General features: G+C 39.3%; 1 protein-coding gene across 1 annotated transcript; it reads right to left on the reverse strand.

Moving 5' to 3' along the window:
• Positions 1-3,265: 3,265 nt before the first annotated feature.
• Positions 3,266-25,991, reverse strand: LOC109996155 (short transient receptor potential channel 4). The gene is made up of 15 exons (XM_020650158.2): positions 25,371-25,991; positions 22,227-22,454; positions 20,998-21,216; positions 16,981-17,121; positions 16,195-16,371; positions 15,304-15,504; positions 7,952-8,288; positions 6,839-6,978; positions 6,553-6,753; positions 6,337-6,458; positions 5,994-6,189; positions 5,711-5,905; positions 5,146-5,187; positions 4,937-5,026; positions 3,266-4,007 (listed from the first exon to the last, which is right to left on the reverse strand). The coding sequence occupies exons 2-15, from the start codon at positions 22,383-22,385 to the stop codon at positions 3,342-3,344; spliced, it is 2,886 nt and encodes a 961-aa protein (XP_020505814.1). The 5' UTR covers positions 22,386-22,454; positions 25,371-25,991; the 3' UTR covers positions 3,266-3,341.
• Positions 25,992-26,222: the final 231 nt, after the last annotated feature.

Consider the following 26,222-nt stretch of genomic DNA (forward strand, 5'->3'; position numbering starts at 1 on the left):
AATATGACATGCATTGTGGTGAAAGGCATGAAAATTAGATTGTAAAATAAACCCCAAAAAGACAAATGGTGATGAATGTGTTGTGGATGATCCGTTTACACTTTCCTTGACTGAATCCTGACTGTATTTTTATCACCACTCGTCTCCTTATTACATTTACGAAGGAGATTTTTCATTCCCCACCAAGCTTTCCTCCCCTGAACTCCTGCTTTTACTCGGTCTCCTCTTTTCCCCTTCATCATCCCTGCTGTCATGTTCACCGTTCATCAGCTCCACTTTTCGTCAGTCCCGGCTCCTTTCCCTTCAGCACTCTTTGTGTTTCAAGTTGAAGCCTGATCTGATACAGCTTCAAAGAGAGAATCCAACTTTGGTAACAAGCTCCCTGGGTGTCGTCATGTGCAGTCTTGACTTGTGAGCAGTTATGTTTCTGAGCTTGAGACAAAGATGTAAGCCAGCATTCCCTTAATGTTGAATCTGACTGAAGAGCTCAACCCTACGATTTACTTCATCAATGTGAATACAGACAGGATAACCCTGAATGTTTTCTTTCTAAATGCTAATGGTAGTGTTAAGAAAAAAATCTTAGACATTCTTGTTTGACATTCTTGCTAAAAAAGATAGATAGAGCGTTTTCAGCAGTAAAAAAAAAAGTAATGTATCTGAAACCATTTGTAAAACCACTACATAGATTATCTCACTCTTTATGAACTCACATGACCTCTTTGATCACAGCGGGGACAGCAGCATGCAGCAGCCTGAAAAATCTCCAAAAGGCCTCCTCCCTTTGGAGACAACGTCCTGTCTCTGTTGCTATCTCCTGTTAAAAAAAAAACACACTAACATTTTTAAGGACTTAGGAAATACTTATTCAGTTTAGCCAGCAATTTTACATAATTTAAACCATACCAGCAAATTATTTATTCCCTTCCATGCACACACACACACACACACACACACACACACACACACACACACCCACACACACCCACCCACCCACACACACACACACACGCACACACGCACACGCACGCGCACGCACACGCACTCACACACAGGCTGCAGAGCCACGTTTAACCTGTTGCAATCAACAGGAAGGTGCCACAGTCCTCCCCAGGTAAACAGGTGGTTGTTTTGGACCAGAGATGAGGGGAGAGAGCAGGAACTCCATCCTATCATAACATCTCCCCCCAGTGGACAAAAATTAACAATGCAGTCATGTGTCAGTGTCTTACGAAGCTTTTTGAATATTGACAATGACACTCCCTTGCCTGCCCCTAGCTTTTACAGAATACTGACACTGATTTTATTTGGATTCAAGTTCCTCACATAAAAGCTCTAAGGTGTTACCAAGAGTTAACCCCTGCACACAGAAGTCCTTCTTTCATGTTTATATTCTTTTAAGTGTTGAATAACACAGGTCATAAATGACAGTACACCTCAGGCAAAACACAGATCTGAAAAAAAAATATCAGAACAATTAACAAAAGGTATTATAACAATGATCATACTGTGTCAGCAAACCCGTCTCTTGTTTGTAAGATCTTGTCTTATAAATAGAATTTGAATACTGTATAATGTGACATGTATATTCATTAAACAAAGTACACATTTTAGTCTGACCATTTTAAATCAATCACTTTCATTGTCTAATCTAAAATAGATATCTAGGTCAAGAAACTATCAGTCACTTAAAATATATTTAACTGAAACCAAAAAAAATCATAGTGAGTAAATCTGTTATATGTTTGATTGTGCGGCTGTGACAGTCGGGTTCAGTGCAGTTGAAAGACCCATTTCAAAGCCAGGAGAATTCCAGCTCGGCCTTTTGATCACACTTGGAGCTTGTTTGCATCATCTGTTGAATATTTCATCTCTTCTGCACTTGCTTTGTCACTCGTCGCTGATAGAATTCACAGGCCATTGAGCAGTGCAAATAGAAAAAAAAACAGACAGTAAACAGCTATGTAAATCGGGTGGAAACAGTCAGCTCAGCAGGCGGTGGACTGGTTATTTCAGATGTTGGTTTTCAAACAGGGTTTCTTACGACTGTTTAAACAGTAAAGAACAAAAGACTTGACTTTCTTCTTCTTCTAAATGTTCTGACTGCATCTTCACCATTGAACATTTTCAAGGTCGAAAAAGTAGTGCATGAAAGGATAAGGAAGCAACCCTCACATTGTGAAAACAATGTTGAAGAACTCATGTCTGTTGTTGACCAGTATTGAACAAAAGCAAGAAAAGCCAAATAAGTATTTCATTTATTGTAGATTTACTGTTTTTACCTCTAAAACATTAGTCATTCAAACTAACATGACATCTAATGATAACAATTTCAAACAGCAAATTTCTTCAAAATAAAATATAATTCTTTCGTAGAATTGATAAAACATGAATAATATGTTGCCTTTAAAGGTTGTTGGGTTGAACTTCCTACTTTGTATCTCAGCATTGTCTTTCACAGTCGGCTCAATGCAAACAACATACGAGAATGTTTATCATGAATTAGTTGCCTGTTAAATGTACCATAATCCCCTTCAGAATAATAGGGACCACAATCCCAGGTTTTTGCATAGAAAAACATTGAGAGAGAGTTGTTGTTTTGTAGCTGCATGATTAGAGAAGACACACTTTGAGATACTGTAAAGCGAGTAAAGTGCAGAAACAGACAAGAGTAAGGCAGAGAGTCAGGTCTAAAACTGAACACATCTATTGCTGTATAGAGATACAAATGCAGAGAGATAAGCAGTGTAAAGATAAACAGAGGAGGAAAAGAGGTAGAGAGAGAGAGACTGATGTAGTTCAGTGAATGATGGATAACAAGGGCACATGTAGAAAAAGGAATGTATGGTGGCTGACAAGGGGCAAACATGCTGCAATGTCTGAAAAGATTCACATTAGAAACTTCTAAATCTAATGTTAACTCAATTCTGAATTTGCAGCATGTTTCTCCAAATGGAAAGATCTGTACCACTTTGCCCCTATAGGCTACCGTGGGACTGGGAGAAATAGACGATTTAAGAAGAGTAAAATGATCAGATTAGGAAAATAATGATTTTCTACCCATCTGTAAGGGTTGAGAGACGATGAAAAGACTTTATCATACAATCAAATCCTCACAATGCTAATACAGAGCTCTGATTCGCTTCACTGCATCTCCGCTGCTAATATATCAGTATTTTAAAAACACTTGAACCAAAGTCCTCCCTGAGTCTCCACAGATCAGAGCTGATCATCAGTTAGTAATAACTGGAAAAGTTAAGACTCCACACTTTAAGCTCACATTGATTGTCAGTCTGTCTTTCTTTAATCCACATAAAGGCCTATTCATCCATCATCATGTATTAATCTTCCCCTCTGGATGTCTCCGACAAACATCCCTCAGCTACTGAGTCACTGCTGGGCAAACTTTCTGTGTCCTTTTCTTCTGTTTCTCTTGCCTCACCTTTATCCTCGTTATTTTCAGTACTGGCCTCATCTGCAGCATCCTTTTCTTCTTTTTCTGTCCCCAGGAGTTCCTTTTCATCTTTACCTGTTTCTTTCCTTTCAGCTTCTGAGTCCCCTGCTTCCTCTGACAAAGAGTACATGTTCCTAGGAATCTCTCCTGCACCACATTCGTCTTTACTACCACCCCCGTGGCGTTTTTGGAACAAACCAAAGTCAGTAATATCTTTGGGAAAGTTTCTCCTCTGGCTAGCCTTTTCACTGGGGCTCTCGTCTGATGCTACCGATAGGAGTCCATTGGGCAGGCCGTTGAAGGCTTCAGGGGGCCTCGGTGACGCTACAGAGCTGCAGTGTTTGAGGATGGACGCGGTCATCTTGAATCGGTTGAGTTTGCTTTTGGTCTGGCTGCTCTGAGGACTTACAGAAACCTTGAGGGAGGAGTTGGGATAAGCGAGGGCAGACTCCGCCGAGCTTCCACTCGCCTTTGCTCCCTGTAGAGCCGGCGTCCCTGTTTTCACCATGCCCATCACCTCATAACGGAAACTGGAGATATCCTGTTTCAGCTCCTGTGTGATTGAAGCAAAATGTGAACTTGACTGGTAAAATAATATCAAATAACTAATGCTGAACACTCCGCAGAGAAATTATTCATGTTTAAGTGATGCCATACTAAGAGGATATAATGTAATTCATGAAATAATAATGCAGCACTCTCTTTTTCACACATCACTTGCCAGATTAGTCTTCTTGGATATTCTGAGAAGATCCAAATCACAGTTAGCAAGTATCTGACAATCTACTTTAACATGCCATTAGGTATTTTATCTTACACACGGTCATTGAAATTGCTGATATGACTCAGCCTGTCACGGGTTGAGAAAACAAAAGCACAATACTTTCCCAGGACTCCTGAGGGAAACATCTAGCTCTGTAGCAGCTCAGTGTTTTGCTATGTTCAGCAGATTGTTGCTACCTTTTAATTATTTGCCTTTTTGTTGTTGCTCAGGTATCTCTAACAGTGAGTTTCTTAGGTTGTTCTTTTTTTTGACACTGATGCATTGGTTCCCAACCTGGTGTCCGGGCCCCCCTAGGGGTCGCCTGAGATCTCAGGGAGGGACGCAAGGCCCTGTCATCTCTGAGGTTGTCAAAATTAGATTAGCACATATTAAATAAAAGTAATGTTAAAACATTACCGGTCAATTTAAAGAAAGGTATTTTGGTGAGAACAAGTGTGTAGGCATATTTGGATAGGATTGTATCAATGAAACTTATTTTAAAAAACAATGTATCAAAGGTTTGTGTGTGTCCAGGGAACCAATGCACTAATATAAACTAAGATGAAGGTTAACCAAAATAGTTACGGCCCATAAAGACAAGAGAATGAGGTCTTACTACAGAGTCTTAGTGATAATTCTCTGTCACATGTTTTTTTTTTTTTTTTTTACATACATACAGTATATTGTTTATACATGCGTCATGTTGTATTCTCTCTTACCTTGAAGTTCTCTTCGGTCAGGCCTTCCTCAGTCTTGGCATCTCTGATCATTGCGGCCACGTAACGTTTCACCAAATTTCTCAGGACCTCCTGCATCAGTAGAAAAAATAACTGCCTTTGAACAAAAATGTCATCATCCTCTCACAATGATTGAACGGGTTCCTTTTACAAAAAACTCATAATCAACCTGCCAGATATACTGCATTTACCTGATACTGGTGGTTAATCCTCAAGTTCTCTGCTGCTCGCCTCTGTGCACATATCACATGTCAGAGAGGTTGAGATAAAAAAAAGAGAAAGAGAAAGAGATGCATATTTAGTTTCACTTCACGGTATCGAACGTTTGTATTAAACTTAGGCGTCTGTGGCTCTCAATGTCGGTGGCTGTAGAGTGTTCCAGCACAAAATAATTCATCAGATTTCTACTATATTAAAAATAAACATTCAAATCAACCTGTCAATCTTTAGAGCTGCAAAAAAAATGAACAATCTTTTCAGTTTTCAGCAGCAAATCCTGATTTTTGACATGTAGAGAATGCTTGGAAGGTTGCTCCAAATTGTAAAAACTCAAATATTTGACACATTTTTTTTGTGTTTCTAATAATTTCAGGTCTACTCTTCCTCTAAAAAACTGGCAGCCAAATCAATAGCAAATAATGTCAGTTGTAGAATTGAAACTGGATTCTGTACAGTGTCTTCAAACATAACAAACCCTCTTTTATCAATCTCTGTAAAACATATTTAAACATGTTTAAGGGTTTGAAGCCGACTTACTCCAAGAGTTCCAAAGGTTTCAGGCCGCTTGGATCTGGCCCTTTTGCACACTTGTCTCTTGATCCAGCACACGAGGTACCAGAATGATTTGGGACTGGGGATGATGTTGAACGGGGCCGGCAGTGTGGCTCCTTCTTCAAAGTAACTCATCCACAGCTTCGTCCTGGCAAACTTCCACTCGATGTCTGCATGATCCTGAAACAGAGTGAAGAGAACTTGAAAAGCACTGCCAACACAAACACCAGTTTGTGCTGCATCATTTATTCCTCTGATGTTTGCTCACTGCGATGTGCTGGTAGGAGTTGTTCATCATGGCTATGAGCATGTTGAGAAGCACCACCAGGGAGATGATGTTGTAGGTGCCAAACATGGTGGCCCCAACAAACTCAGTGAACTGATGGTCTGCGTCCACGTTGGTCACATAGAGACTGATGAGACCAAAGATTGACCAGAAGAGGGACTGCAGTGTCTCAAATAATCTGCAAGACAAGTTTTCCTTAGTTTTTGGACTATTTGAGAGTTTTCATTCAATGTTTCAGCCAGTAACAGTAATATTCCAAGACTATCTTTGCCAACACATTTCTCAAAATCTAAAATCTGTTCTGTACACACACGTTTAGACTTACGTGGAGAAAGCATTATTCTGCTCCACACAGCGGATACCTTTGCATTTTCCTCTCTCATCTGAAGCTTTCGTCTCATAGTAAAAATACAGCTGGTTCAGCCCGTTAGCAAAGGCCAGCAGGACCTGGAGAAAGGATTATTTAGTTAGTTTTTCTTTCACATATCTACTGTAACTTTCGTAGAAGTGTGTTTGCTTGTTAGTATTCCTGTTTGTTTACCAGACAGTAAATGAAGAGGAACTTCAGGATGTCCAGTAGCATTCTCCCCAGAGAAATCTGCAGCGGCCCCAGATGAGAGTTGGCAGTGAAGAGCGAGATGAGGCGCAGGGAACTGAAAATGTTGGCAATTGCAAACACGGCCTCTGCCACTAATGTTGGGTGCCACATCTCCCACTGGTTCCTGGGTTTACTACCACTGTACTGAAGAGGAAAAACAGGAATAAAAGACAATGAGAGCATGTCAAAGTTACACCCCACCTGCTGCTATTTATGGAAAAATTATTACCTTGGTGTAGGCTACAATCTTCAGGGAGATGGTTGCCAGGTACAGAGAATTCATGACAAAATCCATGAGGTTCCACCAATCATGGACATAGTCTTGAAATCCGCCATCCCACATCTGTTTGATTTCTGCCCAGATGAATCCTTGGGGGAAAAAAAACATTGAATTATCACCTATAATCCCCAAACCATGGACATAGAAGAAAGTTTCCCTTGAAGAACTAGAGTTATTCTAGACATCCACAGTGGTCCGAAAATAGTCTCGTATATTGTATCACAATATCAGGTGAGTAGGAGTTGGAGCACTTCTAGCTTGGATAGACATGAAACTCCCCTGACTTAGTCATCAGGACAAAAGATAAGAGATTTCTTTAGAAAAAAAAAAGGTTTTTCATTGAACAGATAAAGGCTCTTCAGCTCTTGAAGTTATATGTAGGCACCGTGGTGCTATGTTAACATGCTAACAGAGGCAATGCTAACCTTCTTATTTGAAAGTTTACCATTGTAACAGTTGTGCTATTTACTGCAGAACAGTGTTAGAACTGAATATTACATGTTCCTGCAGGTATTTGGTTATTAACCAGCTGATTTTGAGCAGTATTGAAAACTCTGTGAATTACCGAAGTTATAATTATTTATTCTGATGTGTAAATGTTGTTTTTATCCTTTCACAATATTCATGAGAGGCCAATTTCCCAAACTTCATGCATAGTGTGGGAAGCTCAAATTCTCGACCAAACCTGGTTGTCTGACTGACTAAACGATAAACTGATAATATCTCTAAAATCCCTTTGCTAGTATGCATAAACATGAGCAGAGTAACCAACAAGAAAAAACTCTTGAGTACTTTCACAACCTTAAATTAGATTAATCTCGAATCAATTTAGACTAAATTCAGCAACTATGACCAGAGAGATCTACAGTGACAAAATAATTGAACAAACATGATTTTTCAGGAATTAAGTAACTGACTACTCAGAACCTTAAAACATGATTATGTTACGAATTTCAACATCTATTCCCATTTCACCCATGTTTTATTGCCATGTGGTAATTTGGTTACATTTGGATAACTATCCTGAACTACAAACCCTCAGTCTTCACTCATTTTACTCACCCAGCACCCAGGGCAGGATCATCCACTCCACTGTTGTGGGTGCAGGGCCCTGCCTGTCCTGCTCTGTGGTGACGATGTGCTGGGAGGCGAGGAGCAGCAGGAACAGAAAAGTCAGGTAAGATGACGTGTGGCAGATGAATTTGATGAAGGGCTTGCCGATGAAGAGGCCGTAGCGACTCTTGGGAGCGATGAGGTAGCAGATAGCAAACATGGGGTACAGAAGACCGATGAAGACGCAGGTGAGGAACTTTCCTGCCCAGTGGCGGCGTCTCCAGCCGGGGAACTCGTCATACCAACGGGACGCCAATAGCTGCTGGCAGTTTGGCTGAGCAACAAACTTTAAAGAAAAAAAAGATAGAATAGAATTATAATTAGAACAAGTTATATTTGTCATATTTTCTGACCTACAGCGATAAAATGGCTTTAAAAAAAATGATATCATATAGAATCATGACCTTAAGAATCAAAATCAAATTGAATTGTGAGCTTCTTTCCAATACCCAGCCCTAGTCCAGACCATGCAAACTTCAGAGTACAGGTGTTGCGGGTGTTTGGGTAACCATCAGTGGATATTTTAAAAGGAGATCAATCAATAATAGTATAGAACTATAGCAACAATGCATAAAATAATGGTTAAAATCCATCCATCCATTTCCATTCCCCCTGATTAGGGTTGCAAGGGGGGGACTGGAGCCAATCCTAGCAGTCATTAGGTGAGAGTCAGGGTACACTCCTGACAGGTCAACAGTATACCACTGGGCTGACAAGAAGAAATTGATACTCAGGCAATTTTTAGAGCCAACTGACAAACCCGATGAGCATATCTTTGCATCTTTGGACTGTTCGTGAGAACCCACACAGACATGGATGGTGCCTGAAAACTCAACACAGAAATGCCAACACCAGGAATTGAAGCTTCTTGCTGTGAGGTGACAGTGCTGTCTGTCATGCCAACCTAATAATAGTGATAATAACTATAAAGATCATATGAGCAATAGTAGTAAATGACGCAGTTAGAGTCAAGCAGGTCCCCCAGCAGTCTAAACCAATAGCAGCACAACTAGGGGTGGCTCCCAGCCTCAGTCCGGACTATAAGCTTCTATCAAATTAGAAAGTTTTAAACCTAAAGTCTAAAACTAGAGATAGTGTCTGAAGAGAGGGGCCTGATAACTGAAGGCTCTACCTCCCAGATTACTTTTAGAGTCCTTTGGTACCACAAAAAAGGCTGCATCCTGCAGGCATAGTGTTGAAGAGGGGTGACATGGCACTATGAGCTCTTTGTGAATTGATGGTGCTTGACTATTGAGAGCTTCATAAGTGAGGAGAGTGATTTTAAGGTTTTATGTTGCAAAAGGAGGTCATGAGAAGTCTCCCTTGACTCAGCAGGTCAAGATTGTGACTTAAAATGACTGAATAACATGTTTTTTGATTTTCCAAGAATAATAAAGAAGTCCATCCATAGATGTCAGGACTAATTTAACTTAATCTAAAGCAGACATTATTTTATGTCTCTCCCCACAACACTAATTACTGAAAATGTTTTGAAGATGAATCATCATGTGGGAAATGTATTGTCTTCTTTTCTGTTGTACGGCAGGTTTGATGTTTTGTGTTTCTGTCAGATTATTGCCTTATGTGATTGCAAAATGTTAAAGAACAACAAAGGAAATTTTGACTAAGCTATTGTCATGCTCCTCTGGGTAACTGAGTGCAGGTTTACCATCAGTGAGGCCAAAAGTCACTGTTTCAAAACGACAGATGTGCTTTGGTCTGCCTCAGCCAAATAGACTGAAGCATCAGCAGCATCTGGGGAAAATCTGCAGATATCTGGGAAACAAACTCATGTTGTATTATTGTTGTATGAGTCAGCAGCATGCACAAAATTCAATGAAAAAACACACAAGCGCACACAATGTTGTGAAATATGTTACAGTAAGCTTATACATCACAGTCAAATCTTGGACCAGTAATGTTAGGTGCCAATTCACCAACTCTGCAGCCTTGTTACTATGGGAACTAGAGAAACCTATCTGTGTTGGGGTCTGGAGTTGAATGCCTCATATTTCCATTCTATAACTACAGCATTGCAACAAAACTTCAGAGCAAATGCAAAGAGGGAATAAAGGAGGAAATTAAGTTCATGGATGATTGGAAAAAAGAGCAATCCTTTTTTTTGAATGAGGCAAAGAAAGAGAGAAAGAGAGAGAGAGAGAGAGACAGAGAGATACAAAGAGATACAGAGAGAAATACAGTGAGAGTGAGAGAGCGCATTAAGATAATGATAAATTATCACTTAAACAGCTTCCACTATTGTGTACCAAAGCAAAAAAAAACATGCATATGTTCTTTTTTAATGACTCATTTGAGAATTAACATCATTACAGCAAATAAATCCTGAGTCTTAAAGCAACCCATGGCTGCAGGCTACGTATTGTCTAAGAACAGCATAGGGGGAAAAAATAGCCATTTTTTATTATCATTGTGCAACACCATATAAATGTATGAAGCCTTTGAGCACTTGCAGGTATCTGTACTTTTAGATGAGGGATCCATCATTAACACATTTTAGCTTGCATCATTGCAACACATGATTTATTATAGCAAACAAAAAAAATTTAAGCTGCCTTAATCCGCATGGAATATTAAGCACTGACGGCGATGACAATGAGTTTATTAATATTATAATTAGGCGATTCACAAGAGCTATAATAGTAATTGAATAACCCTAATAACATAAGGTACTTTATAAGGAGCATTTTAAACAATAATGAAAAGATTAAGCTGTTTAAACAAGATTTTTAGTGGATGAAAACAAACAAAGTCAGTCTACCGGGTTAGGCACCCTTCAACCGTCTGTCACAGTATGTCCAAAACTTAACTTCAATAAAGTGTCATATTTAAATTTCCCTAGTCTGAAGTACAGTTTGGAAACTTTTTCCTTCATCTCGCCGCATTAAACTGTCAAAAAATACCAACACAGAGCTTCTCAGTATGTGTGAGGACCAGTGTGGCAGCTTTCTCGCTCTGATAAAACAGGTTTCCCTGCAGCATTGACAACATGAAAGCTCCACTCCACTCAAACTCACACAGACTGACAAGGGCACAACGTACAGCTGGTGACGTTTGAAACAACTTCTGCATTCTTTTTAACAGTATATTTGGTTGCTTTGAAGTCCATTGTTTTTTTTAAACCAAACATTGGTTATTTCAGATATTTTTCAGTGGAGGATAAAACCCATTTTCACAAAGTTGAAAGTAATCCTGCTACTTAATGTTATTTTATCCAATGTAATTACCGTTTAAATAAAGAAAAGCTGTATGCTAGTTTTCTTCAAGTGTATGAATATTGTGATTGATGGTGGAATTGGTTGCAATGCAAGGGGCACCAGAAATCTTGCCTAGTGCACCAAGTGAGCTAAGCCAATAAGGATACATGCAGCATCGCTGAAGTCTATAGTTGCAATCTTCCAACTCTTTATAGTGTACAGGAAAAAAAATAGTTTTCTCTCCAATAATAACAGAGCTTTGATGGACTCTACATAACACTGCTAAAATACCACAAAAATGAATAAATGAACTGAAAATTGGCGCTTTCAGAACATTTTATAGTGATATAAAATACTATACTATACTTTTACACCTGTGACATAAACTGAGCACTACAATAACTTTTCGAAAACAAAACAACATCCTTTTGACAACACTGTGATAGAATGAATGCATTTAGATTACAAGAGAAAAAAAAGAGAAAAAAAAAGAGAATATTTCACCTGTACTGAGTGTCACTGTTTTAGGAACGAACAGTTACAAGCCTGAATGTGTATAGCTTCTCTGCGCTAATGGGCCTTTACCACATAGCAGCTATTCCTGTTGCAATTTTACAACCATTCAATGGAGACACTATAAAACATTTTGAAACATTGAATTGCAGTTTTTATGGGACATCACAAGGGGGCAACATCTAACTACAGCAGAAAAAAAAGCGATACCTTTTCTCAGGCGCCTGCGAGAATTTCCAATGTTTAAGAATCTGTTTTAGTTCACACTGATCTAAAATGAGCGCAGCTAACCTACCCTTTTTAAAAGTATTTCAATGTGAATGAGACTAATCTAGAGTGAAAACCCTCAGGGAGATAACGGGGTAATCTGCTTTTTAATGCACATGTGTTACTGATCATATTTATCTGATTGGGCCTCCTGCTGCATCAAAGCGCAGCCTGTTCTGTTAGCGCCGCTCTCCAGACAGAAAGCCTGTGGAGATTTCTCTTCAGACCATTATAAATTGGCTTTCTAAACCCCGGGAGCACATCAGCAGCACAGCTGAAAAACACACAAAGATGCAAGGATAAATACAAAAATGTACACAACACAACAAATATAGGGGGCTAAGAGGAGAACTATCATTCTGTGTGTTGAGTTGAAGGTCAAAACATGCTCGTCATGACTCACTGCATCTCTCATAAACAGCCAGAACTATAAAAGCGAAAAAAAAGAAAAGAAAATCACACATTCAGGTTGAATGTCATGCCAATTATAAGAGCCTGAGTGTTTGTCTGCTAAATTGCTGAAAAAAGACAAGTGGTGATCACACCACAGACAAAATGCTCTGAAATAATAGCAGCTTCCTATACAGGAACATCAAACAATCCTTTCCAGTCCAGCTGAGGGTCCACTTGACCCCCGATGCCTCGTAGGGAGCGAAGCCCTGTCTGGCTTAAAGATCTTCTGTCACAAGCACAAAGCAATCACAGTAAATGCCCCTGTATATGTGTGTACTTTCAAAGTGTGTGCGTACATTTGTTCCGTACAGATATCATTTTTCCAGCAGTAGGAATCTTTATGGCAGGTTCTGCCGGGAGTTGAGTAATTTCTACTTCTACTCTTGTTAAAGAAGCAATTCTATGTTCAAAAACGTGTAATGCTTTAATGCGTCACACACTTTAAGTGCCCTCTCTCAAAAGGATCAAATAGTTTACAAAAGAATGTCCGACAAATCTCAGAAAAAGCCAATGCTTTTTGGCAGAGTACTCCTCGACAAAGGAAAGGAATATTGGTTAAAGTGGATGAATTTATGTAAAAAAAAAAAACAATGTTTTGGATAGCTTGTTTCCTAGATGTATTCTCTTTGTATGCTTTCAGGGCATTGTAGCAGCATCAAATTGTACAACAAGAAAATGGTAAATGGGCTTGAGCTTGTAAAGCGCTTTTCTAGTCTTCTGACTACTAAAAGCACTTTGACACCGCACACCTACCTATTCAGACCCATTCACACACTGAAGGCATAAGTTTCTATGTAAAGTGACCATCAGAAGTAACTAATCCCATTCATAGCCAAGTGTTATGAATTCAATGAGCCACAGCTGTAAGGAAAAGTTATACCTGTCTAACAGAAAATCTGACAGAATATCTCCCAATGCAGAAATGTATCATTTCGGAACAGAAAACAATTTACTTTAGGATTGAAACAAGACTGAATCAGGAGAATTAAGGTGAATTCAGCTCAATTTGTAGAAGACTGCATTTGGAAAAACATTATTCTACCATCTGAAATACTTATCTAACTAAACAGACAACATTTCTCATTCATAGGAGGGTTTCTTTTTTTAACATCAAATTAATTCTGTACTCTATCATAGTTTCTCACAGCGGACCCATACACCCTTGCTTTATTACAAACCATCAGAGAATGAGCGTTTGCAGCAGAATAATTTTAACCTGAGATCAATGCAAAACTGTCTGGGTAGCAGGAACATTTATCATTTGAAAAGGGCAGCTGGGTGGATTGTTAACCACATCATAAGACATCGTCCTCCATCAAACCTGCAGTGCAATCGAAGGCTGTCATTGATAATGTGCAGAGGACGGCCATACTGGAACATAACTGTGTAATTAAAACACTCCTGGGAGAGGAGATGCATGGTGGAGCCGTCAGGTCAGAAACCAGGAGAAGATTTTGGTGTACACTGTGTGGGATGACAGATCTACTGCCAGAGACAGAGGAGACAGGGGAATGCCCATCATCATGTCCAGCTGTATACTTGCACTACTCCCAATTGCCCTTTTTGTGACTCAACATGTTTGTCTGCCAACCTGCGCCTTGATTACTAAACAACTGAATGGATGATGTAGGGAACAACGGCTCTCAAAGTGCACCTGCTTTGACAACTGTGAAGAGCCCCCAGCAGAGACAGATGATTTAATTATGAGACTCTCCATGGATTAATGTGTCTGCTTCCACATCAATTTGCCTCACCTTTATACTCAACAGAACAACTATGTTGTGTAATACCAATAAATCCCGTTACATGTAGCCTAAGAAAGCCTTCAGGGCTAAACTTAACAACGATAAACCAAGCCTCCTGTTTCTCCCATTACATCCAGACGGTCAAAACGCAGGCATCAGTCCTAACTGTTTTGTCTTCATTAAAACAACACGCTTTAAACATTCTCGAAGCATTCCGTTAAATAATTGTCAAGTGAATTTGACTTTAAGTAATACCAAAAGAGAATGTCAAATAATTATCTTAAGCCCCAATCACATTTCTCAGTTCTTAAACAAGATATAAGAGGGCTGTATCAATCTTTGTTTGTCAACTAAATTATAATGCCAGATATTTAAAGGATGCCTTCATTACCAACCTTTTTTTAAATCATTGAATAATATACACATTCTACATGATATTGAAGACAAATAGAGAGCAGGTGTGTTTCTATGATGAAATTGTCTCTTTTGGGAAGTAATCATTGTGACAGCAACAGTTACGTCTAAGATGGAATCACGTTGCAGCTGCGAGCCTTTAGTTATAGAATTCAAGCTCGCCTATCCATCATCTGAGTGAGATTCCCAAAAGGGCCAACAGATAAAACCGTGCCAAAATAAGCATCTGGAGCCATCAAAGAAGAACCTGAGGCTAATCTTACATCATTACACCAGTTTATTCTGACTGGCAGCTACATCTGCGAGATGAATTGGCATTGTGTAGCAAAAACTCATCGGATTGGAAGCCCTCCAAAAAAACATACACAGTGAATGTTTGCCTGTGGTATATGGGAATAAAATCTAACAATTTGAAACACACTACAGTATGAATAAAAGTAAACAGGAGGATAAAATACAAATGCAACAGACACAATGTGATTTCTGACTATTTAAAAGGCCAATACTCTGACTTCTTTCTCTATCTTGGTTTGTCCTTCAAATACAGTTGTTTCTTATTGTGATACATTTGTGAGTATCAAACTAACTACAGATATTAAACTACTGCCGTATGTCAGCCCCACTGACTTAATTTTACTCAATTTTACCATGTAATCCTCGTCTTAAGCTATGGATGACAGAACATGATGCTCACCTCTTTCTGGTGGTACTTAATAGCCAGTTTGAGTCTTGCCAGGTCATTGTTGCCCTCCTCCTCCAATAAGTTGATGTCATCCCTGTAGTTGAGGATCATCTCCAGCTCTCTGGAGCTTCTCGTCTGGTCCAGAAGGTCCTTGGCAAACTGTTTACACTGCTGGGATAGCTCCTCGTACTCGGATTTGAACTCGTTCTCCACCTGAAAAAGAACACAGATATCACTTAGCATCTCAAGTCTGACAAGAGGAGTGCAGATAAGATCTAAAGTAACCATTTGAAGTAAAATATTAAAGTACAGGTGTGCAAAGTGGTGATTCAAAACCAAACCTTACCTCTAAGTATTTTGTGTCATGAAGCTGTTTCAAATGCTTTCCATTTTATATTCTGTGGTTGTTTTAAGTTTACAGATGATTAAATAAGTATAAAATGCTTTAAAAAACTGCATTTAATGAGTAACAATAAACATCAAAATCACAGAGATGTACAGTTTGCAAAGTAAGTGCAAACATGAGTTCTGAAATATTCATATTACATTTGAGAGGATCTGACATGATCTCATTTAAACTTTGCTTTAGAGCTTTACTAAAACATTTGAAGGTAATCGCAGACCACAGCATGCATGGATTCTGTTCTCATAATTATTCTGTGAATTTTCTATATGTATTTTTCTCTATAATATCAACTGACATTTACCTTGACCAATTATTTTTCCACTCGGCTAATCAATTGACAGGGGATTCAATGTAACAGGACTGTATCATGAAAGGGCACATACAGGTTAATCAATGCAGAATACAGCCAAAGTTTCACTTTTTTTCTAAAAATCCTATGAAATGATGTTTCTGCTTTACTGGTTGCTGTCTCTCTCTCTCTCTCTCTCTTTCCTCACCTTGCTGAGCTCCTGCAGCTCCCAGCTGAGCCTGAACGCGGTAAGGAAAGGGTCCTCACTGGAGAGCGCGATCAGTGAGGGACTCGACAGCGCTTTGTAGATATTGAGGCGTGAGCGAGAGTGCCGCAGGCTGTCCACATCTGAACTGGACACACACTCCACACAGTTACAGCGCACCTGCAGCATCAAACAGAGCACGGGCATATTTTCATGAGCCTTTATTATGTGATCATGTTGTGATCCAGCAACAGAAGTAAATAATCTTATATGTGAAGCTGTTAAAGGGACAATAAATACTTTGTTGACCTCATACAGTATGAAAAATATTTATATTCTTTATGAAAATGTTCAATCTGCAGAAAAAAAGAGCTGTTCCTCAGCTAATCCTAACCTTAAAAAACACGCATCCTACAAATGTTGCTCATATTAAAAACCCTTTCACATTAACAGAAAACTTCATTAACTTAGATTTAACTGCTTTTTCTCCTGACTGAATCTTTTAATAAGAATATGTCAAATTCTGTGATATTTACTGTGTTCTGAGTAAATACCGTCATCAAAATACATGTATTTGCTGAATTAAAAAGTTGCCTTCAGTATCATCTGAATGTATTCTCTTGACTTATTTATCAATTTCATATCCATTAAAAAAGACTTCAACCAAGCTGCAATACAGACTTTTGTTTTTTGACATTTAGGAGAAAAAAGGGTTTGGGTTTCTTCTAATAGCTGATATCAACTGCAATACAGTTCACACCACAACAGAAATACGTAATGTGTTCTCACCTCATGTGGCTGTGGCATAGACACGCCTTTCTGCACCAGGAGCTTGATGATTTCATAGTTGTTGGTATGTGCGGCGAGGATGATGGGAGTGATGTCAGGGGTAAAGTCGGAAAACTGCTTGTCCAATAAGATGGGAGGAACCTTTGACGGGAGAGTAGAGGGGAAAAAAACGCTTGAATGACACATATTTTATTTTATAAGCTCTCCAAGCAACACATTAGGCATTTGACTTTATGTGATCGATTAATTATTTGGCCTTAGGGTCCTTATTCTCTGTGAAGTTTAAAAGACAGGCTCAGTGTTCAAAATAATTTATTGGTGTGATTAAACACAGCGCAAAGATTGACAGATTACATTTAAACTCAGTGTCCTGTTCCATTGAATGATGTAAGATTGAGAAAAACAAGAAATCAACTTTTGAATCCATTTTCAGCTGCAAAGAAAACTCTTCAAATACCAGCGAGGAACTTTGTCCTTGGTCCGAGTTGCAAACATCACGCCATACATATCGATCCTTCTGGACAAGGTCAAGCAATTTAAAAGAATCAGTATTTCACAGGTGTCAGGGAGAATCTTTATGCTCTGAATAATTCTCATTCCACCTATCCCTCTTATCACCCACTCCGGCTACGCCCTATGCTGTTCCCTGTCCATTCAGTGGAAATACATGGCTGCAGGCTGCAGAGGAAAGAGGCAGCCCCTTTTTTGCTTCTTCTTAATTGAAGGCCTGTTATCTGATTATGTAGTGGAGTGAGGAAAGTAGAGTCAGAAAATAACTCAGAAAAAAGCACGTGATGAGTTTGAACCTATTTAGAAACATGCAGCAGAAAGAGCAAAGGTTGGAGGCCACTTTAGTTTTAGAAAGAGGGCTGTACAAAGTCTAAAAGAGATAGGAGCGTAAAAAAAAAGACTCAGCCCTCTCTCTTTTACTGTCACTGGACGAATGGAAGGAAAAGAGATTTGAGGTGGAACAGATGTATGCCAAGTGTATGCGATCTTGTCAGATTGTCCAAATTTGAACATAAAATGACATTAATAGTCTCATGAATTGGACTTGAGCCTATACGTGCACTGCTAAGCTACAAGGCTAAGCGAGGCAAATACCATACTTTGTTGTTTTGTTTTTGCTATATCAAATTCTGTTAGTAAAATGCTACAGATGAAAGAGGGGGTTTATTTCTATTGATGTAATGCTACTTGGGTCTATCTCAATAAAGGAATGCACAGCTGTTTAGTTTTCTGTATCTCTTCAGTCTTTTGCATTTTTAATTTCACTTCACAAAACAAACGTGAGTTTATGACTGTCTTTCAGGAGAAATACAAATTGCTTAATTGCTTCTGAAAACCCTTTCTACACACAGCAGGGGAATGTGAGAAACTTGTGCCTGCTCTTCTTTTCAAATTGGATTCAATATATTTATATGCACACTTTTCCAGGTAAATAGGATATTAGTCATTTGTAATGTATTTATAAATAGGTATTCCATTCAAATATGCATTGTTAAAATGTACAGGGATGCTAAAAATGCTGATGTGTAGCAGGTATCATGCTGTTCACCTTCTATGTTTAGTCAAGGGAAAGTCAGGGAATAACCAAAGTCATTGATATTCAACTTCTGGGTACCATAAATATCTGAACAATAGCCTCAATAACCTGACCTATTCATGTCCCATTCTGGTATGTAAATGTTGAGGAGTTTCACTGTGATGGAAAGGCTGATCAACCAATCAGTGTGGATTACATTCCAATCCACACTGGTTTGGAGGTGTCTGCAATGTTTCAGCAATGTTTAAAACTTACATAGTCATCCATGTTGATTTCAGAAAAATGACTTAAAGATAAAAGATAAAAGATGTGAACGCAAGAAGCACAAATTGTGTACTGTGCTGCGTATGAGGGAACACAAAAGCAATATCAGTTAAACTCTGTTATATCACTCCTTTATACGAAAAAAATGGGACCATTTTTTTTTCTGAAATATTGCATCATCCATATTACGCTATAAAGTAATTTTGCCATGTAGTTACTGACTACTCAGAAGGCAGCGTGCAGCGAAAACTCCAAAAGTGGCACAGAGCAATGTGTGAGAGTCATCATATTTTACAGAGTGGGATGATCTAATAAGCTCTATACTCTGTTCCCCACGTGGGTGGGGGAGGGACATGAAATAATCTACAACAAACAAGCTTGGTCTATGCCCAAGCACGGAGCAGTGTTTCTGCCCCACTTGTCTGTGTAATACATGTTTGCGACCACGATAGGAGTGAAGTACTCACCGTCACAATTCTTAATAAAAGTGTAACATCATTACAATGTGCTGTGGTTTTTAATTTACTTTTTAAGCCCTCTTGTTGGTTTCCACCTTGGATTCCACAACATCACAAATGAGTGACCATTGGGCCACTTTATTCTTAATGAGAGTGTGGAAAATAAGCGTGATTTTCTGTGGTTATGCTCTCTTTGCATCCTGCTTAATGTTAAATTTAGGAAATAGAGTGATTCCTTCGATTGCTGTCCTTGTGTACTCATAAGCAGATATGCGGCTGGCACTGAAGCCATAAAGCCACGACAAAAAAAATGGATAATGAAAAAAAAGAATAAAAAATACAAAAGGAAAACAAAAACGAGAGGTGCCCGAAGGCCCTTTTAATTAAGAAACACTATGAGCTCCAGTGTTTGTGCCTCTGACAGAGGCGTATCTGTACTGAGAGGATAAATCACAAAGCTGTTTGAAACAGATGTGTGCCTCAGCAGGAAAACAAATAAAATAACACTTGAAAGAGTATTACAAACACATCATTCATAAAGCTGGCAAAGTAAGAAGACAAATGCAAACAGTTCCCATAAACCATTAAAATGAACCTCCTTATTAATACATTGCATATAAGACAGGCAACAAATAGGATGCTCTTTGTTATCGTAAAGCCTTTTAATATAATCAATGAGCCCCTCTTGGGGAAATTTGGAAGTGCTAGAGTGATCTGTTTTCATAAACTACTGATGTGAGGAAAAGAAGCACTATCTTATAAAGGAGTAAAAAAATGACAAAATTTGGCAGCTTCTAGGTGTCACAGCTGAGGGGAAGTTTGCCCTCGGTTTCATGGCCCTTTATTGATTGAAAAAAAACATGCTTAAATAACAAGTCTTGTGTCCTCCCTCTCCCTTCTTTACTGTGTTCTTACTTTACTTTTTTGAATACCCCCTTTTTATTGATCTACTTAACACTGATTTATTAAAGCCAATTGAACAGACTCCAATAGGACATGACAGGAATGGAACGGACTAGAGCATGTGAGCATGTGAAGAATATATTTGTGTGTTCTGGGTAAATTCAGTATACTGTATGTGTGTGTGGAACAAGTAAAATAAAATGTTCCTTGAGTGCAGAAGCATGCCAGTCTGACCATAATTACACAGTATTTGTTTTGATTGCAGCGAATAAACAAGAGGTTCTTATCACCGAAAACAAGAAGATTGTTTAGGAACGGCAGGTTGGAGTTCTCATGCTCATCTGAATCCCCAAGCTAACACACACACACACACACACACACACACACAAACAAAACATCTGATATGAATACATTCTAAATTTGGACAAATCTTCTTCATATTTCCCCTCAAAGAGCTTACTCAGTCAATCTTTCTGTAAAACCTGTTTCTTTTCCAAAATACAGGGAAGCGGCTTATGAAGACAGCTTTTTGAAGTGTCAGCTTTTGCAGTTGCCAACAATACATGGTCAATTATTTTAGACAGAATAAAAGCCTCCAGGCAGCTGTATAAACCTTTGAAGCTACACATGAATAACAGTATTCAAATGGCTGACACGGCACTGTAGCACTTATAGTATAGTGATATAGATATAGTAATATCCAAAATCCCTACTGTGATCTGACATGTGGGCCACTTTGCTATCTTGTTTTTTAGAGACAATTTGGCCATATTGATCAGCAATCTTTGGTTTAAGACAGCGCTGGAATGTGAGGAATCATTGTCAGTCATTAAGTCTCCTGCTCACCTGCATGCCCCCACTGGGCTTCTTGTGATTTAGCAGCAGCTCCACAGCTCCCACCACTTCTTTGCGGATTGCGTGCAGCAGAGCATCACCAACATAGACATTGAAGCTCAGTAAGAGTTCAATAATTTCCAGGTTCTCGTTCTCGATGGCAATGAGCAAAGCTGTGCGGCCGAGGGGGTCGATGCAGTTGATGTTGATCTTGAAATAGATCTCTGCCTCCTGAAAAATTGTGATCGAAAAGTCAGCGTTTGTTTCAAGTGCGACTGCGTGACTTGGTTTAAAATAAAATTGATTGGACAGGGAAAATACATAGTGAAACAGGCTACATAGTCAGTTCTAAGAGGAAATGAAAACTTCACTTCTGACAGCACTGAAAGTCAATGCTAAATTGTAGTAGTACTCTGTAGTAGTTTATTTTGAAATACATTGCCAAACATTTGACAACAAAAACTCTGGAAGCCGTGGGCAACTTTTTTTGGTGCTTTTTGATGGGTTGAGAGGCAACATCTAAGAGCAGATGTTACCACTTGGATGCAGATACAAATTCATGTAATAAAGCTTAATGGTCTTAACATGACCACCAATCCTTCCAGGATATTATTAAAGCTGAGTATGCTCTCTTTTATTCTTTTTACAGACTGCTGTCACGCGTACGGCCAATGCTAAAACAAAACTTTAAGGAAGGATAATACTCTTACTTTTTAATCAGAATCTATAGAATTTGTGGAAGAGTAGCTTTGGTAGACATGTTTGACATTATTTGTCAGGCAGCAACAATTGCTGTCATGAAAATGTGCAGCAAAATACAACAGTAGGGCTTAAAGAGTGAGATTTGTTCTCGGTTCAATAATTCACAAGAGTCCTTCTTGCTTTCCTGCACTGTACTGTTTACGGCGTAGCTATGTGATAAGCCCTATGTTTGTGTGTGTGTTATTTCATGCTTGGCATCCGAGATACTATGAAACTACAGAGCAGCTGGTCCATAGCAATATTTTGTGTCTACTCGAGGTCTGACACTATGTCAGGTTGAAATAAGGCCACAGATGTCATTGGAAAGAAGACAGCCATCACAGCTGCAGATGTTACTCATAAATCTTCTGATCATTTTTAATTCATGTAATTACAGAGTATAGAGTTTTATTATCCACCCTATAGTTTCAGTGGCTGTATTCACTAATCTGTTTACCGAACCCATCGATCCATAATGCCATGCATTTACAAAGACACACCTCCAAAGCCTGTTTGACACTAGCATAGTCCCCCTTCTCCACAGCTCCGAGATAAGCTTTTTCCAAAGGCGACAGCTCCGATTCAGCTCGCACAATTCTCAGCGGGATGCGGTCCCGGTAAGAGGAGCTGTCAGTCCGCCGGTAGTAGAGTTGTGACATCTCCCCGGGCTTCAGCTTACCAGCACCCTTAACACGGCTACAACTGCTGCCAGGCTGAGGGAGTTCACACTAGAAGGGACAGGGATAAAGGTGTGATAGAAAGAAGACACTTGACATTGACATTTTCACAAGTAAGAAAACTGGAAAGAGAGGAAGGACAAGGACAGAGGTGAGATAATAATGCAGAAAGAGAGGAAAGAAACAGGTCGATAACCCTTGTCCATTCAAAAATGAACTTTCTATCCAAGCTCTACCTAAAGTTAAGTAATTCAGTGTCAAATAAATAAACAGGAGGGAAGAGAGTCTGCATTAACAAAGACTCTCAAACATGTTCAAAGACATTAGTCTACTAAAACTGTAATGTAGACATTTATTTGGCTCTTTTTTCAGTGAGTGGATTCTAGTGATTTTGGAGAGACATACTCTTTTCCAACGGCCTCACATAATTGTTGCATAGTTTTACGCTGACCTATCAGGTAAATCTGACATGAATGAGAATCAGAGACAAATAGCTGACAGTGGCAGCTCTACCTGTTTCACAACACATCATTTTATACACATACTGTACATATCCGGCTCCGGCTATTGAGTGAAGGATGATACAATTATGAGTTACTATTAGCTTGAAATAGTCATGAACCATATTTGCTAAATGACAGGCAGCAGATGGCTAATAAGGTTGCTCTGTGACAGTAAAGTGACACCTCCAGCTCTTTTGGATGTGATGCTTCCCAGAAACAAAACTTCACAAGGGCACAGTGACTCTGCAGAGTAATTCTCTCTCTGATAAGGGGATGTTCTAGATCTCTTGTTTCACTTGAACCTGCTAGTGGTGAGGTCTACCAACTCCTTGCCATACCGAATTACTAAGCACAAGTAGAACAAGAATAACAAGTGTTCCCCATCACAGAAAACGTAACCTTGTAATTTCTGTCACTTTCTTCAAGGACTTCCTCAGACTGTAACCACATTCATGCCAGTATAAGCACTATTGATAAATTAAAGACATTCACAAAAAGTGAATGTAAACACAAGGGATTGGCTGACTGGCAGTTCTCTAATGATCTTCTGAAGCTTTTCATCCACAGCGCCCTGTGAAAAAGGGTGCAGCACAATCCTTGACACACTCTACAAAGGAGAAAATGTTAATAAAAGAAACCAACAAGTAGCTTGTGTTATGCCCTCTCTCTAAATGACAACTGAACATCTCTATTCAATATTAATGACTGGATTAACAGTAACACAGTAGCCTTATTGTTCTAAGACCAAAAATAAAAACAGCTTATCCTTTTATTTAAAAAACTGTAGTGTTGTTGTAGTGCTGCAGTGTGTTAGCTACTTAACACAAATTTTTGCCCTATCCAACGGAAAGAAGCTCCACCTCAAACAAACTATTTGACATATACTGATGTTTAAGATTTAATAAATTCATCTGAAAACTGCAAAAATAGTATGTGTGCTTTGCTCTTTCTTGGCATTAACAGTGACACCCTGTTACCACTGGTAGCCTAGTAACCTCACAGCGACTACAAATGTGCAATCAATAATTTAATTTTCAGGTTTTAATGTCCTAACAACTTGACGTGCCCTAGAGGCAGTAATTTGAGAAGGCTGACTGGCAAATCTACAACAGAAAGTGGTCAAAATTAAAGCTACACTGTTGGCTGCTGTTCCTAAGCAACATTTCTGTTACATTTTGTCATCTTTCATTTGCGCTTACAGCAAAGTTGCCACTTGCTGCTCTCTAATGACATATTATTTCCCCCCATGAAAGAAAAGAACTTCAGAAAACGGTAAAAAGAAAGATTTTGCTCCACTGAGAACTCTGTGAACTCCAGGGCTCCTCTGGCAGCACATTTTCACACCTCATTTGAGACCCTGCGGTGTTAGTTTGATATTGCTATGGTCTTTTGCTGAACAGCTTCAATTTGAAACAAAATGCTTATGAACTGGCCACATGGGCACCCTGCAGTCACTGCTGCTGAATAACTCCAGCCTCAGAGTAAAACTCAGATACTGTGCAGAGAAAGTGTTACTACAGTACGACAGATCATGGTGCCAAAAGAGGAGCTAATTTCAACACTTGTTATAAAGAAATATTGATTTATAGTAAATATTAAATTCTCCTCAAAGTTGGTCTGACAACAACTATTCCACTGAGGAGTATAAAAGCTTTGGGTTATGTTCTTGTCTCTGATATAAGGTGAGCTCGCATAGGCTATACTCAACTACTTCACTCTATATCAACGATCGTGTTTTTTACTATATTTTGCTTGAATGCTGCCTTCTGTTGATGTGTTTTTGTCATTAAAAAAGACACTTGACGAATCAATTTGGAAATTTCAGTAGCCACAACATTTTTGTGGAAGGTCTGCTGACTTCTGTGAACTGATTTGAAACACAGACACACTTCTGTTCAGAGAGGGAGTAATTACAGTTTACTGGACTCCGTATATGATCACATTTGAGCTCTTACAAAAAGGTTAGCACCATGGTGCAGGGGTAAGACATATGTTGAGCCAAACGTTTTTATATTCTGAGAGTTTAATTGATCAGACAGCACACTCGGCATAGAGGTGCTCTCCAGCAGACCACGCAGCCCATTTAGAGAATCCTGTGTTTGCAATGACAATAACACATTAATTAAAATGTCAGCGCACACTAATTCACGACAACAGCTCTGCATGTGGCATTTGGTTTAAATGGCGCATGTAAACACTCACAGGTGAGATTTTGACATTTTTATTTCTGTTTGTGTGCGGGAAATGTTCCACGGAACAGCTAATAAATGGTTGCGTAAATGAGAAATGACTCCTCTGTCAGGGCTTCTGCTTCCTGCTGGGGTCCTCCACTTGCAAGCAGAGTGGCTCTAGAGGCGCCAAGTTAAATTTTTCTTCCCTACAGTCTATTCCTGTGTAGCATGAAAACCTTTTAAACCAGAAAAAAAAAGGCTTTTGACATTTTTAGTATGAGCAACAAACTTACCTTTTAATTGTTGGGCATTGGTGCGTCGCTCATGGAGAGTAGTTTTACTCCTTTGGAAGATATCCTGGGGACACATGAGGACATACAGCAGATGTTCTTCACCGAGAAAAAAAAAAGCCTCAATAAACTTGAATCAAGCATCCCCCGAGGTGGAACTGCAGTGCGAGTCTGCAGACTGCGCGTTTATAGCCTATGTTGGTTCCTCAATGAGAGTCCGTCTTTTTCTTGCTTTTCAGTCTAGTCTGCATTTTTCCCTCTTATTTCTGCAGACTTAACGGTCTTCCGATTGCTCATCCAGATTCGGTCAGTCTTGATCACGACTTCCATTTGGTCTAATTTGAGAGACAAACACAGTCCCTGGCGCACACCGCGCTTCAAATCCTGGAGACGAAAATAACAGCAGAGGAAGTTTCCTCGGAGAATTACAGCTGGTTCAGCAGCGCGCCCAGTTTGCCTCTAGGGTGTTTTTTAACCGATGTTCCTGCCCAGTCGACTTATCCACCTGTTGGGGGTGATTGTGCGAAAAGCAGCGCCTCCAGAAATAAACGCAGAGCAGCCAGATGCCTGGCAGGCGGTCTGCGGCGCTCTGCTGCTGCAGACTGTTCGTGCGCACTTGGAGACGCATTGAACACTCTCGCAGTAAGAGGGGAGAAAAAAAAGGAATTTAAACAAGCATCTCATCCAGACAGTTCCCCTTTCAAAGACATGGAAATCACGCTAAAATAATTACATAATTCCAGTTTCCCATTCCGGTTAAATCCTCTAAATAATACACTCAAGATAAGTAAGAGAGGCCAATAATACTGCAAATTATTCTAATAACGACGAGATTTGCATTGTAACCCAGTAATA

This window comes from Labrus bergylta, chromosome 14 (assembly GCF_963930695.1).
Source record: "Labrus bergylta chromosome 14, fLabBer1.1, whole genome shotgun sequence".
NCBI classification, from domain to species: Eukaryota; Metazoa; Chordata; class Actinopteri; order Labriformes; family Labridae; genus Labrus; species Labrus bergylta.

What these genes read in the sequence shown, in the direction of transcription:
- LOC109996155 (XM_020650158.2), bottom strand. Translation starts at nt 22,385, where the DNA reads ATGTCACAACTCTACTACCGGCGGACTGACAGCTCCTCTTACCGGGAC. An exon ending in AGCTGCAGGAGCTCAGCAAG is followed by an intron (nt 15,505 to 16,194) that starts GTGAGGAAAGAG and finishes GTTCTTTTTCAG; the next exon opens with GTGGAGAACGAGTTCAAATC. An exon ending in AAACCTTTGGAACTCTTGGA is followed by an intron (nt 5,188 to 5,710) that starts GTAAGTCGGCTT and finishes ATATGTGCACAG; the next exon opens with AGGCGAGCAGCAGAGAACTT.